Raw genomic sequence first — 16,317 nt, 5'->3', positions numbered from 1 at the left:
CAGCCGAGGGGACAGGGCAGCAGCACAGACCCTGCCAGAACCCGGCCACCCATGGGCAGCACACGCCTTGGAGCCATGGGCAGGGCGAGCGGGGCACCAGAGATGCTTGTCACTGGCACAGGCTCAGCCTGATGGTGCCTAGTGCCAGCGGGAGGGAATGATCAGCTCCAGCAAAAACCGGAAATGACATTTTGTCCAAGGGGGAATTTCCACAGGAAACCTCTGCTTCCAGCCACTCGAATATGGCTGGGAGCAACCCAGCAAACACTTGGCCTCAGCAGCCAAGCGGTGCCATTGCCTGGGCAATGTTTCCTCCATAGTTCCTCCAGCTAGGAAAGAACATCCAGTTTCTGGTACTGAAACAGCCAGGACAGGACAGCGAGAGCCCGAATGGGTCTGCAGAGGGCACCAGAACCCCCCATCAGCTCAGTGAGTATCTCTGCACCTGAGAGGGCACAGGGAGCCCTGCAGCACCCACAGCCCAGCTGGGACAAGGGCACGATCATCTCATGCCCACCCCAGTGCCAGGGCTGGCTGGGGGCAGCAGGAGCGTAACCATCAGGGGCTGCACTTGGCCCCCACCCCACGCTGGTGCATCCCAACATCCCTGCACATCCCTGTCCTCTCCCTGCATCCCTGCTCTCCCTCGCAGAGCTCAGGTTGCCACAGTAACCGCTCAGTCCCAGCCACTCCTGCCACAAATGTGCTGCCACAGGTCGGCCCAGACCAGTGGCTGCACCAGGGCCAGGGCCCTTCACCCGATGTCGGGGTGAGCAGAGCCCTTGGTGCTGGTGCCACCACAGCCAGATGCTGCATTCTGAGCCAGGATGTGACACCTGTAGGGAAACGGGCAGGTTGTGTCCTCCTGGAATGGCTGGGAGGTGGTGTTTTTGGAGATCACACCGTGCCGGAGCTCCGGCTCTGACCTCTGCCACTGCTTGGTTCTGCTCTGCTGTGTATTTATCTGAGTGTGATGCAATATTTATTTGACTGTTGTGTTCTGAGCACTGGAAGCAGGGATTGGGATGGCTCTTGGCTTGGGCAGCAGTGGCATGTGCTCTGCAGCTCAGCATGTGTTGCTGTGGGAAGATCCTACCCAGCACCTGGGAGGGCAGAGGTGACCCTCAGGCAGGTAGCAACCGAGTCCCGGGGTTTTCTGCCTCCCACCCCTCACTGCAGCCCTGCTCATTCAGTTGCTTGGCCCTGGGATAAACTGTGGCCTCTCTAATCCCCGTCTGCTGCCTTATTCCCAAGGAACTGTCAATATTGCACACCCCAGGTACCAGTGGGACTCTACACTAGCGCCTGCTCTGGACTGCCCCTGGTCTGGGGCTGCCCTGGCAGGTGGCTGCCCATCCCCACGGGGCCGCCCTGTGCCCGTCATGCAAGTGTCCGCATCCCAAGCGGATTATCTGCATTTGGAAACCCCTAATCCGTTTGCACGCTTGGCTCAGACACCGTCCCCACTCCTCCCCACTGTGCAGCAGCTCTGGGCAAGGAGCAAAGCCACCCCGTGACCTCCTTTTGGAGCCACAAACAACCTTCTGCCCCAGCACAGGCAGACAACAAGGGCAGCAGCCCAACGGGGCAGAAGGAGGGGGACAGGATGTTGGCAAGAGTCCCTTGCCCCACTTGCTGCTGGTGCTGCAGGGGTTTCTCCAGCCCAGCACAGGGACCTTCCCTGGGCACTTTCTCCAGGCTCCAGGAGCTGCCAAGCTGCCAGCCTGCTGCTACCCACAGCAGGAACTCAGAGTTGGGAGCAGCGGCGCCTGGGCTGCTCCTGGCTGAGCAGGGCAGGTGCCAACAGGAATGCAGTGGGCCCAGGGAGATAAAGAACCCCTGATCTGCAGGAATGGGGAATGAAACACCATGTTCCTGACACCACATGGTTGTGGCAACCCCAAGGGTTGCAAATGAGTAAGGAAATTCCTTAGTCCTGGGTTCTCAACTCCATCCTGCAGCTGCCAGAGGGGAGCTGGTACCTGCCAGGCCAGAAGGGGGTCCCTGCCAGCGGGCTGGGCCTCATTCCTTTGTGAGCTGCCCCTCACCTGCAGCACCCTGGGCTGCACCACTGAGATAGACAATGATCCAACACAGCTGCCTTAAGAGCAGGAATGGGACTGTGGGGTCTGGGCAGAGCCCTGGGTTGGTTTGACAGAGAAATGGAGGGACCTGGAGTGAGGCCGGTTCCCAAAGCAGGGACATGGTCAGCTCAGACCTGAGCAGGATGCTCCAGGGCACACAGAGGGCAGAGAAGGCTCCAGCGCACCTCCAGCGCCTCAAATGATGCAGCACAGCCAGTTCCACATGACCTGCATGAACAATCCCCCTAATCCTGCTCTGACAGAGAAATAATCTCTCCCTCTTGGCCTCATCAGAGCACAAAACCTGGAATGATCCTGTTCTCCATGGTACTGTAGAGGGCTAGGGGTGCATGTGCTGGGGTGGGATCCACCAGGGTGCAAAGTGCGTCACTGTCACCAGCCAGCGCTCCCAGCCTCATACACCCATCCAGCCGTGCCTTGCAGAGCCTGGGACCTGCTGCCCCCAGCCCCAGCTCATGGACCCCGGGGGCAGCAGCAGTCGCAGGGGCCCCTCTGCAGCCCCAGACAGCCGAGAGCAGCCAGAGCAGGGCCCCAGCGCCGCCACGTCCTCCCACGCTGGCACCGGCATTTCCTTTACACAAGTGGAGGAGACCCAGGCGCGTCTCTGGGGCAGAGAGAGCAACCACGGGCTGGGACACGGCGACTGCCCCCCGCACGCCCGGGAAGGGCCCCGCAGGCCCCGCTATGGGGCAGCTGCCCACGCGTGCCGGGCAGGTGCCGCAGCCGGGTCGCAGCAGCAAACCGCGGCTGCGGCGCCGCGGCCGCGCTGCGCCGACAGAGGCCCCAGTTCCCAGAGCAGGGTCAGGCGGGTGCCGCAGGCAGAGCCAAGCTCACACCCCAGAGCACGTCGCTTCAGGGCCTTTATTTCGGAGAAAGTTAAAGCCTGTAGATACAGCAATAAAATATACAAAAAATAAAATTTTTTACAGTATTGAATGCTGCCAGGGACTGTGGCTGGAGGCAGCTATGGCGAGCGAGCAGAGGGGCAAAGGGCCCTCATCGCCCCTGAGCATCCCCAGGGCCAGCCACGGACCCCCCATCCTGCTCCTCACAGCTTGGAGGGGCTTGCTCAGACCCCACAGCCATGGGGATCCTCCCCCCTGCCCTCCTGCTCCTTGCCCACCAGCTGTGATGCAACTCGGAGGGAGCAGCTCTGCCACTGCCTCCCCCACCCCTCCACTGCTCATCCGTGTCTGTTTGCCCATTGCATGGAAAGGGCAGGAGGGCTCCCCCAGTTTTGTTAAATGCAGGACCACAACCACCAACCCCCCAAAAGTCAGGAGACCTGCTCTTCACAACACCCCTGTCACTGTCTTGCACTGCCCCACAATATGTTATTCTCCTCACATCCACCTGCTCCCTTCAACTCTTGCCTCTTCCCACCTTAACTGTGAGGGCCAACCTCCAATACAAATGCCACATGAAGCCCCCAAGAAGCTGCAGGACCCCATGCCTGGCCCCTCATAACCCAGAAAGAAGGGGACAGGCCAGGTGCCCCACTGTCAGCCATGCTGGTTCCCCCAATTCCCCAGGGTCCAAGAGGTCTAACTTGGCACAGTGCTGGAAGCAAGACCGAGCTCCCAGCACCAGCCTGGCCACAGGGAAGCAGGACAGCCCCTGTGGCTTCATCCAGCTCCCAGAATGGGCCACAGCTGCAAATGCTGCTCACACACAGGTGCCATTCCTGGGTAGCAGCACTGCCCTACCCCAGGGATACCAGCCATCCCAAAATGAGCCCGGGCTGCCAGCATTGGCCAGACCACTCTAAAGCAGGAATCTGGGGACAAGCACAAACAGCTCCTGAACCTCTGGGCTCCCAGCAAACCCCAGGCTGAGTCCAGCAGGGGCAGTGCCTCCTGAGTCAAGGGTGGGAGAACCTGGATACATCCACCTGCAGCTCCAAGCCCTGTACTGGTCATCCTGGCCAGAGGTCTCTAAAACCAGGTGGGTGCAGAGAGGGGACTCAGCCCAGCACCCTGCAAGCTCTAGGAGGTGCTGGGAGCAGCAGGGCAGACCCTGCCACATGGCCAATCCCCTCTGCAATTCCAGACTTGTAGGGTCTTGTGGGTTTGGGTGCGGGCAGTCAGGGCAGCAGCTTCCAGCAGCAGGACTGGGGCTGTGGAAGAGTTTGTGGGAGCTGTGGCTGCAATCGGAGGCAAATAGGCACTTGAATGAGAAAAAATAATAGAAAACTGTTATGGAAGGAAATAGAAAAAGATTCATCCCCCTCCCCCAGAGGTGAGAGGCACCACCCCAGAGAGGGGCTGCGCTGCTGGGTCAGGTGAGGACCTGAACCCACTCAGGGACCCTGGCCCCCAGCTGTGGCCGAGGGCAGGCCTGGAGCAGCTGCAGCCGAGTGGGACAAATCCGGGGGAGCGCTCTGGAGGTGGGAAGGCTGAGCCCAGGGAGGGCCCCGCGCGCCGGCGCAGCCCCTCACATGGGCGAGGACGCACACTCTGGGGTCAGCTCCATGTCGAAGGTCAGCGACTCTGCGGGCAGACACAGCCAGGGTTACGGGGCCCGTGCGGGGTGGCAGCCAGGGCCCCCTGGAGCCCCCCCCGACTCACCGAACTGCCCACCCGCGTTGCTCTCTGCGCCCTCGCTGCTGTTGCCGAACTGCATGAGTGAGTCCAGGGTGCGCGGGGACATGGGCAGGTCGATGGTGTTGCTGAAGGAGGTGCTGTCCAAGGGAGAAGAAGCACACAAACCTCCGGAGTCAGAGCCCGGCAAGAGCTATCTAACACCCCCTCTACCCGCTGAGGGGCCCCCCGGGCACGGCCCAGCAGCCCCCAGAGTTCTCCAGAGGAAAGGGGCCCCGGAGGGGAAGAACAGGGCTGTGGTTTGGGCAGCAGCCGGAGCCTAGCTCAGCCCCCACCGTCACCCCAGGCTGGGAACCCCACAGTAACCAAGCAAAGCTCAGATAGATGTGGAAAGAAAGGAAGGAAACCTTTCCCTTAAGCAAGGCTGAGCACACAAACACCCCCCAAGCACTGACAGACAATCCCCAGAAACACTCACGGGGTGACGCAGATGAACTTGGTCTTCAGGTACGGAGCAGCACCTGCAAGGAGGGAGAAGCTTCGTCATCAGCCACCCCAGGACGAATCCTTCTCTCTGCCCCCCAGAACACAGGCAGTGCCCACCCTCTGACCATACCCAACAGGACCCCATGGCTGGTCCCACTCTGTGGCTGTGCCCTCCAGGGATGGCACAGGGTCCTGGCTGGTGACAGCCAGTGCTATCCCCAGAGCCTCCCTGTGACAAAGGAGCCACAGAAAGTCAACGACTACCTGAGTCCGTCGCTTCCGAGTGTTCCTGGCTCTCAGAGCGGCAGTACTTTCCAAACGCCTCCTCCTTGGGGATGTCTGGGTACAGGTACACCAGTGGGGACACCAGGATGTTGGTGGCATCCATGATTTTGTAGCCCATGATGATCTCCGCAAACGACATGTTGTTCAGCTGCTGCTTGGTGTAAGGCTCCACCGACTGGATCTGTGTCTTCCCTGTGCAAGGAAGGAGATGTTTGGCACAGAACAAAGGCAGGGCTGCCTTCAGTCACCCCCAGAGCAGTAGGGACAGGATGGGCCTGGGGCTGTGTTTAGCCCTACCAGGCACACAGCAGACCAAGGGGCAGAACTGGGACCTGACTGTGTCAGTGCCATATGAAACTGCCCCATGGGCAGCACATGGGCACAGACACCCAGAAGGCAAAGACCAGCTAAGGCTGGCCAGGCTCAGAAGTTAACCCATGCAGACAGCTTGCTGGGACAAGGACAAAGGACAAATGCTTATCAGGGCATCCAAGACCCCTCTGGAACCTGGAATATCAAGCCAGACACCCAGAGTAGCAAGGGTAGAGCTCGTACCACTGATGTCCTTCTCCACCCACGTGAAGGTGATGCCTCCTTCCTTGCTGCTCTCACTGAAGCGCAGAAGAAAGGTCCCTGGGGGCTTGGTGCTCAGGATGGCTCGCTCCCGCTCCTTGCTGATGAAGCCCATGATATACCTGGGCAGGAGGAAGCAAGAACAACAAATATGGGTCAGGGCACAGGAGCAGCTCCTTCAGGATATAAGTCCTGCCAGCTCTACCCAACAACAGAACTCAGCCTGGCCATTGACATTTTATGGATTCCCAGGCGAGTTTTCAGTCTGAACCAGCAAAAAGTATCCCAGGACAGCACACCTGCACATGGACAAGGCACCCCATGGCATCAGGGTGGAACCCATGGGACCCCTTCCAAGGCCCAGCCTAACCTCAGGCTCTGGGCTGGCACTCACCCTTCATTCCACAGAGCCAGGATGTACTTCTTCACCAAGTCAATGATGTTGTCCAGCCAGACCCAGAAAGAGAAGCCTTTGCCAGCCATGTTCTCCTGAGGAAAAGGCAGAGAGGCTGCTAGCACGGCTTGGAAAAAGGGAACAGCCAGTGGAATGTGCTCAGGGAAGAAAGGAAATTCTACCTTGCAAAACTTGGCCCAGGTGATCTGACAGCCAGAGTAATTCACACCTGGTCCTGGGAGGGAAAAGGAACATAACCATTTAAATAGAGCTGTCCTTCCAAAGACACAATTTCCAGGGTTTGTGCCATCTGGGAGAAAACCAAGAACCTGAAAATTACTCAAGCCAAAAGCTCCCAGGCCAAACACAGGACCTCACTCTTGGATGACATGTACAGGTGGGGAATCACGCCAGGGGACAACAGGGATGGGCAGGACAACCTGCCACGTCACCCCACACTTACCCAGCAGTTTTTCTGCCAGTGTGGTCAGCTGCTCGATGCTGAGCCCACGCTTCGTGGTGGAGGAGAACTGCCAGCTCAGCACCTCTGCCACCTGGTCCCAGGTCCCAATGGGTGGCTTGGTGAAGAAGTTCACGTTCTGCACGAAGGAACACACAGCCCTGAGTAGGACATGGGACAGGAGCACGGCCAGGTGCTGCCTCAGCCTTGCTCCTTGGCCTCAGTTTCCCTCTCTCACCGTGACACCCCCATCCTGACACCTGCCCTGCTGCCTTCCCACACCAGCCCTACCTTGGGGTTGTTGGTCAGCATGTTGTACCACAGGATGGATGCCCAGGCATTGGGCATCTGACAGATGTTGGAGATAACCACCACAGGCAGCGAGTGGGTCTGCAAAGAGAGGATGTCACCATCAGTTGGGATAAATCCCAGGGCTCTACCCAGGCCCGTGGCAGTGGAAGGCAGTGACCCATGCCTCACCTCCAGGTCGATCTTCAGCCCCTGGTGATACACCTCTGTCTCAAAAGTGATGAGGTGCAGCTCCTCGGTGACTATCAGCGAGGCCTGGGCAGAAGGGGACACCATGAGCACCCCAAGACACCCACCCTCAGCCCAACACACGACCACCAGACCCAGCATGGCTGCTGGGCTGGCCTGGCAAGCTGCCAATGTGCCAACCAGTGCTGGCGGACCCCCTGCCTCAGGGCAGGGCTCCTGCATCCCCTCCCAGCTCAGCTGCCCCTGTCAATGGCCAGCCACCCTCCCAGGGCCCCTGACACTCACATCACAGTTGGCTCGGCCTCCATTCCCACACCGCTGCTCCCGCAGGGTCTGCAGAGAGAGGGACAGGCTGCAGCAGCACCACAATAACACCTGGCTGCACAGGAGCAGCCCAGGAGCTCATGGTACCCACCAGGTGTTTGAACTCTGCTGAGAGGCTGCCGTTGTTTGACTCCTCCATGTTCATGACCTTGGTGTTGGTCCCCAGGATGTTAAACTTCCGGGACCTGGGAAGAGGAAAGAGTGTGGCTGACAGGGCAGTCTTGGAGTGAATGTGTGGTAGGATGTTGGCCAGGAAAAAAAAGCAGAACCAAGAAGAAAGGAGCAAAGCAAACAGTGCACAGTGCACTTACCCCCGAAGTGCTGCAACATCCCCAGAGTCCCTAGAAAATGGGAAAGAGACACCAGGTCACGGGAGTGGCCTTCCTACCCTGATGCAGACAAGCTGATGTGCAGTGCTAGCTGCATCACAGCATGAGTCCCATGAGTCCCACAAGCCTTCCCCCCCACATGGGGGTGAATCCTCAGGACTCAGCACCACTCTGCACCCTCCCCCTCAACTGGGGGCCATACTGGCCCTCATTGTGGAGATTGAGCCCAATCCAGGAGCAGCAGGAATCAGTCCCATCCCAGTAAGCCCACCCAGTGCCACTGGAAGGGAAGCACAGGACTCACTTGTCAATGCAGACTTTGATTTTCAGCTGATAGTTCAGCTCTGGAAACTTGACCAACAATCTGCAAGAATCAGCAGACACAGAGCATGAACATGCTGTGCACAGAAACTGCTCCTGCTCCACAGGGCACCTGGCACAGCCAGCAGTATGAACCAGCTCCTCTGGTGGCCCTCGGTACACCTCCACACAGGTCTGGGACATGTCAGCCCTGGCACCTGTCCCCAAAACCAGGGAGGTGCTGGTACTTCCTGAGCATCCCAAGGAGCTTGTTTGGGCTGCTGACAGCCCGTGCCAGGCTCTGAACAAACACCCCCCACACTACTCTGGGCCAGAGGCTGCCATGGAGGCACAGATGGGAAAGGGCAAGGAAGCTCCAGGCAGAGCCTGGCATCAGAGCAGCCTACCGCCGTGGAGGCTGGCAGAGAACATGGCCCAGGCTGAGCTGCAGCTGGCCAGGGATGGGCTGATGCTTCCCACCCTCACAGCAGGATTTACCAGAACCCAGCTGCTTCCAGGAACATGGCAGATCCCCAGCCAGCCCTGCACTGAGTCATGTGGGCAGCACTCCAGCCCACTGGGATCATCCCTGCTGGTATCCATCCCTTCCCAGCACCAGTGCTCCCCAGATAAGCTGGGGGCTGTATCTACAGCAGCATCTTCAGAGAGTGATCCCAGGCTGCCCTCCCTGCTCAGCTCCCCTCCCTCACCTGCAGGGAAGGTGACCCACCTGACTTTGGTGGTGAACTGCACACCTGTCTTGATGACAAGGGGCCGGTCGGGGTGCATGGGCATGCAGGGCTGCCTCTCCACAACAAAAGCACTGCAGGAACAGCACAGAGACCACAGTCAGACCTCGCTGCCCACCCTCCACCCACAGCCATGACTGGGACTGCCTGCAGCTCCTGCCTGCCTTCAGCACCTTTTCATCAGGTTCCTGAACAGCTCCACAATCCGCTCCTCCAGCATGGGTCGGTGCTGCACGATTGGGTCACCCTTATAGGATACTTTTTGCTGCAGTTCTTCCAACTTCTTGATCTGCTGCCGGGTCTGTAGCTGTGATTCAGCGAGGGAGGTTATCCTAGGGGAGCAGGGAGAACCAGCATTAGCTCTGGCTGCCAAGCCTGCACTGTCCAGCCTGCAGAGCCCTTCTCTTCCCATGCAAGAACACACTCTCCATGCCAAACCAGTCAAGAACTGAGTGTGTCTGTGGCTCCAAGCCCAGAGCATTTTTCTAGAGCATGTATTACAAACAAAACCTGATGTGCCCAGGTGACTTCAGGGCCTAAAACTTTCCAGCAGCCTCAGAATCCCCCAGGCATGGAACTGGGGACAGTGGGACACCTTTTCAGCACCATGCCTGCCATCATGGCTCAGTCTAAGCAGCAGGCTACATTCATATGTGTAAGCAATCATAAACCATTTTGCAAGGACATTTCCAGACACCAAGAGCTCATTTCCACAGCAGGTGTATGACTGACACTGCTCTGGCCACTGACACAGCCCCAGGCAGCTCTCACCAGTTCTCAAGCCGGTCCAGGCAGATATTGGGTGGGCCACCAATGCAGGCAATCTGCTGCCGCCTCTTCCAGTCTGCCAGTTCCTCATCTGCCAGCATCTTCTGCACATACTCCATGGCTGACAGCAGCCCAGCCAGCTCGCTCACTATGCCCTGCCAAGGGAGAAAGCAGAACCTTCAGCACCCTGTGACTTCCCCCCACGGACCCACAAGTTTCACATTCAGAAACAAGGAAGAAGTCACTCAGGGCTGTGCTTGCTGCACTGCTCCTGGTTCTGGCCACGCAGGAACTACCAAACTCCGACCCTGAAGAAGAGGGATCTGCACCTGGGGGAATGTGGAGGGGCAGCTGCCCCACTTACCCTGCGCATCTGGTCCAGAGCTGTCAGCATTTGCTCCAGCTGCTGCATCTTCTGCCGGGTCACTGACTGGTTGTTCCCGTTCAGGTCCTGCATGTCTGTGCACAGGTGAGAAGCTTCAGCCACACACAGGGACTCTTCCCACCTTCTCAAGTGCCCCAACAACACAACACTTTCACAGCTAAATGCAGGCACCCTAGAGCCAAACAGGAATCTGGCACAGCCTCCAAGCACTTCTGTGGCTCTCCTGCACCCACAGAAGCCAATCCTTCCCCATCACACTGCTGTGCTTACAGCAAAGCTCAGTTCAGCTCCCTCAAGGGCAGCATCCGTGGCAGAAACAGAAGACCAGGTTTATGCAATTGCCATGCAAATTCCCTGAGAATGAGCACATTCCCTCTGGGAATGAAGGCTGGAACACCTCTCCAGCAAGTTTCCTTGCAGGAACACACTGTGGTTTGCAGATGCTAATGAACTGTCATTACCTCCTTGGCTTTTCAAAGTCTTGTAGTTAAAATCAAAGTCATCTTGGAGATTCTCTACCACTTTCATCTTCTGCTCCAGATCCTTCAAGGCAAGAAATGTGATTTCATTCACAGCACTCAAAAACCTTGGTGGGAAGAGCCGAAGGTGCCCAGGCAGACACATACCTGCACCCTCTTCCTGACATCCTGCAGGTGCTGCTCCAGCATCTGCTGCTTCTCTGTCACCACAGCTGCTGTTGGATGTGTTGCCTGTCCCCCTTGCTGCAGAGCGGATAAGAAGGGCATAAGGACAGGGCTGTAACCTGGGGAAGCTCCCTTCCAGCCTGAGGAGGCTCTGCAGAGTCCTCAACCCATCCCTAACACACAATGGCAGCTGTCTGCTCACTTCCGCATCAGCTCCAGTGCGGCACAGGGTCAAGGAGATGAGAGATGGAGACACCCAGCTCACCACACCCAGCCAGAACACCCAGGCTGCATCCTGGCTATCAGAAATCAGGATGGAGGCCCTGGGATCCGTGGCCACTGACCTGGGCTGCGGTGGCAGCGGTCTGGAGGAGCCGGGACTCTTCCCAGAGGCAGCGAGCCACGATGCGAGCTATTTCCATTGGCTTCTCCAAGTATCTGCTCTGTAAAGGGTCAAACACCCCACGGTCAGCAGGCACAAGGCAACCCCTGGGATCTCCACATCCTTGAGGGCTGTGGATGCTGAGCTGTGCCAAGGAATCGCTTGGACCCTCACCAGCTCCCCCAGCATGGTGGCACTTCCCAGCTCACCTGCAGGAACTGCTTGATGCGGCGCAGGTTGTGCTGGTAGAGGACGTTGGACTCCTGCAGGAAGCGGCTGTACTGCTGGTCGATCTCCCCCAGCAGGTTGTGGAACACCAGCGTGGCGTGAGACTCCTTGCTGGCAGCGTATGCCCTGTGCAGGGGAGGGAGAGCCCTGAGTGCCTGGCAAGGGGCAAAACAGGGGGGCTCTGCTCACACCCACCATCCCCTGTGCAACTTACAGAATCACTGAATCATTTAGGAAGGAAAAGATCTCTAAGATTGAATCCGGCTTGTGACTAATCACCATCTGGTCAAGTAGACCAGGCAGACAGTGCACACCAGCACCTGATGTCTGTGAGCACGTCCCACATGCTCAAGGACAGGATCCAGCAATCACTGTGTCAGCCCCTTTTACAACAGAGGTCAGTGTTAGCCAGCCCTGGATGGGGACATCCCCCTGCCTCAGAGCCACCTCTGCTCCTGGCCCAGGGTCTAACACAGTGCACAGAGTCCCACTCCATGCACAGTCCTGCTTCCCTTGATGCCACATGAGCACCAGAGAGAGAGGGCAGTCCCATCACCAGGGGCCCAGGGAAAGCGACAGAGCTCCTCCAGCCCACTTGAGGCCCTGCAGATGGGTGTTATGAGCAAAGTCCCCTCACTGGCATTTCAAAAGGCCTTACCAGTCCTGGCTTTCAATCCACGGGGCCAGGAACTGCCGGAGCTCCATGGGGAAGCTGTCGCTGTAGAGCTGGTGGAGCTGCTCCAGGTACCGTGTGTCGAGCTGCTGTAGCTGGTTCCACTGCGCCATCCTGGCCAGCTCCAGAGACCTGAGGGATGGCAACACAGGTGGCTCAGAGCTGGCTCCTGGCTCCCTCCTGCCAGGACCCAGCTGTGACTACTGCAATCCCTGAAAAGGGTTCTCTGGCCAGAACCAGAGACAGCCAGGGAACGAGCCCAGGGCACAGAGCTCCAGGACAGCTGGCACAGGCAGGCTGGTCACTGGCAACAGGTAGGAATGAAGCTTTAATTTGGTCTTAAAGGCACCCCTAGTCAGCCCTGCTGGGAGGCAGGGAAGTGGCTGTGGAGCTTACAGTAAGTGAGGAAGGCGGAGACTGCCAGGAAGCAACAGAAACAAGGAAGGAGCAATTTTCAAGTTCATGACTTGAATCAATGGAAATCAAACTGACACTAACGAGGGGACTCCAGCTGTGCTGGCAAATGAAGGCACAGCTCCACATGACAGCAGCAGTCACTTCCCTGCAGAAAGTGGCTGGCTTTTCCCAAAGGTCCCTGCGCTGAGTGATGCAGCATCACTACATGGCCTCCTCCCCCAAGGGACTGCTTCCCCATTTGTCTGGATGTGAAAAAAGAAAGTGGAAACATCCTCTGTGGGCTGAGACACCAGGAGGGGACAGACATTGGCACAGATATGGGAGTTAGAGAGGTTTTTGGTACTTCACAGCCCCAAAGGCAGGAGCAGCCTCCACAGGACATTAACCTTGAACTACAACCCACTGGTGCAATCCTCAAAGAAGTCCACATGAACCAAACCTGCTTTCAACGGAGCAACAAGTGAACACGAAAGGAGAGAGCCAGTGGCCATGCAAGGTCCTGCAGGCAACAGATTCCTACAGCCCTGGAGTCAGACCTGGCTGATGTGACAGAGCCTCTACAATGCTGCAGTCCATGGGCTGGGCTGTGAGCTGTGGGCCAGGGTTGTGTGTGGGGCAGCACAGCAGAGCCCCATTCCACAGGGGGTTCAGCCCTTTGTGGCCAGTTCTCAGCTGCTGCAGCTCAGGGAATGCTCCCTCTGCCCCAGCAGCTGCAGGGCTCCAGCCGTTCCACTCAGTCCTGGAGGCATGAGTAGTGCTGCTCCTGGGGGGAACCCAACAAAAGCACAAGCCAGGCCAGAGTGAAAGCCCACCAGCCCCACAGGGATTGCCCTGCCTGGACGGTGAGCTCAGCCACCACTTCCTATTGCACCAGCCCCTCCGGAAACAGCAGCAGCTGCTGCCCCAGCCCAGCTCCTGCCAGAGCTGTGCTTCCAGCTCTGAGGAGGACAGTGCTGCAGCAGCATGGCACAGGGAGCAGTTACCTGGGCAGCCCCTGCAGTGCCCGGTGCCAAGGGGCTCACAGGCAAACCTGCCCATCAAGCTGCAGAAACTGAACCAGATGCCACATCCGGACCCACGATCCAAGCAATGTTCCACCTGAAAGCCACAATCTCAGCATTTCAGAGCGGTGCTGGAGCCCCAGTCTGAGAGCACCAAAGGGCCAAGAGCAAAGCTCCCAAGCTGCCACGAGGCAGCAGCACTTGGACAGGACTCAGCCACTTCCCACTGCCACAAACAGCTGCAGGAGAAGCCAGCTTGCAGCACTAAACTCCAGCTTGTCCTGGCATACATCCAAGGCACTCTGACATTCCTGGAGGAAAAGGTCCCCAAGACATTCCTCACAGCAGCAGCCACCACTGTCAGGGAATCTCTGATCCTGCCAGCCCTGAACCCCACACAGGAGCCTCTGCCTGTCCAGCCCCACCAACGGGAAGCCACCCTTGCCTCAGTTAAAGATCCAAGGACTGAACTTTTCTGATTTCGCTGGGCTTGCCCATCTCTGTGGTCTGCCTCTCCTCCATCTCTGGAAAGGAGCCAGAGAGCAGCCGACATGGCCGGGACCAACACGGCATGATGCAAGCTCAAGGGTAAACATGCTGTCCAGAGCTCAGAGCAGAGCTGCTAAAAGTAGCTCAAGAGCTAAAGTTCATCTTTCTTTATCTTCCTGCAAGGGCAGAGCACAAGAGTCAGGCTGAGCTGCACAGTGTCACCTGCAGCCTCTGGGACAGCTCTGCACACTCCAACCACCCCACTCAAAACGGGGCTGCCCTGGAACCAACCCTGCAACTGCTTTCTGCCTGCCTGGGAACACCCTGCACGTGTGTCCCTACAACAAGCAACGAGCCCTAGGGCAACGTGTATGGGGGAGTCACTGGAAAGGGCCTTAGAAGGAGCCTGTGACTCCACGTCCTCTACAGTGACAGGAGGATGAAGCTCAGTCACTGACAGCATTGCACAGGCCACATCATCACGGTGCCATCAGAGGGTCATGACAGAACAATTCAGAGAGTCCCTGCACCAGGCACCCAGCACCCCGCTGTCCCCTCTTCCACACAACCATCAACAGCCCAATGGAAAACTGCTCCACACGGCAGCCAGTGGCTCTGGCAGCACGAGAGACAGTTTGGAAAGGCTACTAGAAGAATTTGGCTCTGCTTTTCTGGAGCGATTTCAAAGCCAGCCTTGGAGGTGGAAAACAGCGATGCAGAGATTTACAACAGGAGGAGGGAGACAGTTTTGGGCAACCTCACAGAGTTCCGACCAACCCACCTGCCACGGCCTGCTGCTCCTCATCACAGCTCTCCAAGGTCCATCCCAGCCAAACTCCCACTGCAGCAGCTGCCAGTGACACTGTCACCATGGGGACACCCACCCACAGCCCTGCTGTGCTCCGCCAGCGCTGCTCCAGCAGCTCCAACAGACGGAGAAGACCGGGGGAGTGACAGCGACACCGTCACGGTGGAAGCGGGGTGCGCTCCCCGGTGTGCTCACCGGGCAGGGCCGCTCCCTGCGGTGCAGAGGGGCGCACCCCGGCCAGCCCACCCTGCCGGTGTCCGCTGGCCCGGGGGACAGGAGCCACCGCACACAGCGCCGGGCTGCAGGAGCGGCGGGCATCGCTGTCAGCCCCCGCAGAGCTCTCGTTCTGCACAACTCGACTGCTGTGCTCGACACACCCGGCACCCACCGGGACTGCCACCGGGGCACCGCGGTCACCGGGCCGGGCAGGAGGCCCCGGGCTGCTGGCTCAGTCCAGGAGGCATGTGACAGCCCTGAGCGCGCAGATCCCTCCAGCCCCGCTGTGCCCGGGCACCCTTTCGCTTCCCAGCCCTGGTTCCGAGTCCTGCCGTCACCACGGCGCTGCCAGCGCCGGGACGAGCCGCACCGGCCCGGCCTCGTTCCGCACGGGAGCCCCGAGGCCGTGCCGGCCTCGGCCCAGCCCGGGCGGGCCGCCCCTCCTCCGGCCACGCCGGTCCCGGCGCTCCTCGCTCTCCGGGAAGCCGGTTCGGGCTCCGTCCCCGTGCCGGGCCGGGTGCGGTGCCAGCCCGGAAGATCCGCACAGACCGACCTCGCTCCGCTCCGCACCGCGGCTCGGCCCTCTAGTGCCGGAGAGCCGGGACAGGCCCCCGCGTTACCCCGCGATGCCGGCCCCGCTCCCGCCCCACGCCGGCCCGGGGGACGGCGGCTCCCGGCGGCTCCCGCGCTCACCGGCGGTCCCGGCGGGCGGGGCGGCGGCTCCCGGGCACGGCGGCGATCGCGTCCGGCTGCGCCGAGGGACCGGAGCTCCTGCGGCCCGGCCCCGCCCCTCCGTGACGTCACTGCAGCACAGCCAATAGCGACTCGCTGCTCCTGCAGCCCCGCCCCGCTAGGCTTCCGACAGCCAATCAGCGCGGTCGTTGCGTGGTGCGTCACGGCGCGCTGCGAGGGGGCTGCCCCCCCGGCTATTCCCGGATGGCACCGCCTCCCGCCGCGGGGCTTCGCTAGGCAGAGGCGGTGCAGGGGACCGGGGGGGGGGAGAGACTGCCGGGAACAGCCGTGCGGGAAACCCAGCTGAGTTCCGGGCAGCGCCGTGACGTCACGCGGTCGCCGCCGCCGCCGCCGCAGCCTCTTAAAGGGGCCGCGCCGCGGTGGGAGCAGCGCCCCCGCGTGGGGAAAGGGGGATCGGCCCCGTGAGGCGGACGGGGCTGGGTCCCTGTGGGGCTGTGGGGATGGATCCCTGTGGGGCGTGGGGATGGGTCCCTGTGGGGATGGATCCCTGTGGGGCTGTGGGATGGATCC

The 16,317-nt window shown here is 59.6% G+C and overlaps 1 protein-coding gene across 1 annotated transcript; it reads right to left on the bottom strand.

Moving 5' to 3' along the window:
* Window positions 1-2,952: 2,952 nt before the first annotated feature.
* On the bottom strand, window positions 2,953-15,853 carry STAT3 (signal transducer and activator of transcription 3). The gene is made up of 24 exons (XM_021532869.2): window positions 15,748-15,853; window positions 12,109-12,255; window positions 11,432-11,576; window positions 11,185-11,283; window positions 10,823-10,918; window positions 10,658-10,739; window positions 10,176-10,270; window positions 9,815-9,966; window positions 9,217-9,375; window positions 9,025-9,117; window positions 8,299-8,358; window positions 7,977-8,006; window positions 7,757-7,850; window positions 7,627-7,674; window positions 7,324-7,407; window positions 7,135-7,233; window positions 6,847-6,982; window positions 6,566-6,618; window positions 6,384-6,478; window positions 5,972-6,111; window positions 5,393-5,608; window positions 5,124-5,166; window positions 4,673-4,785; window positions 2,953-4,594 (listed from the first exon to the last, which is right to left on the bottom strand). Exons 2-24 carry the CDS (start codon window positions 12,234-12,236, stop codon window positions 4,539-4,541), a joined length of 2,316 nt encoding a protein of 771 aa, XP_021388544.1. The 5' UTR covers window positions 12,237-12,255; window positions 15,748-15,853; the 3' UTR covers window positions 2,953-4,538.
* Window positions 15,854-16,317: the final 464 nt, after the last annotated feature.

This window comes from Lonchura striata, chromosome 25 (genome assembly GCF_046129695.1).
Source record: "Lonchura striata isolate bLonStr1 chromosome 25, bLonStr1.mat, whole genome shotgun sequence".
NCBI classification, from domain to species: domain Eukaryota; kingdom Metazoa; phylum Chordata; class Aves; order Passeriformes; family Estrildidae; genus Lonchura; species Lonchura striata.
This window is presented reverse-complemented; position numbering and strand designations above follow the sequence as displayed.

Excerpts from the sequence above, each read along its gene's own strand:
- STAT3 (XM_021532869.2), bottom strand. The coding sequence starts at position 12,236 with ATGGCGCAGTGGAACCAGCTACAGCAGCTCGACACACGGTACCTGGAG. Across the intron at positions 8,359-9,024 it reads CAGTTCACCACCAAAGTCAG|ATTGTTGGTCAAGTTTCCAG; the intron begins GTGGGTCACCTT and ends TGATTCTTGCAG. Across the intron at positions 6,983-7,134 it reads TGCTGACCAACAACCCCAAG|AACGTGAACTTCTTCACCAA; the intron begins GTAGGGCTGGTG and ends TCCTTCGTGCAG.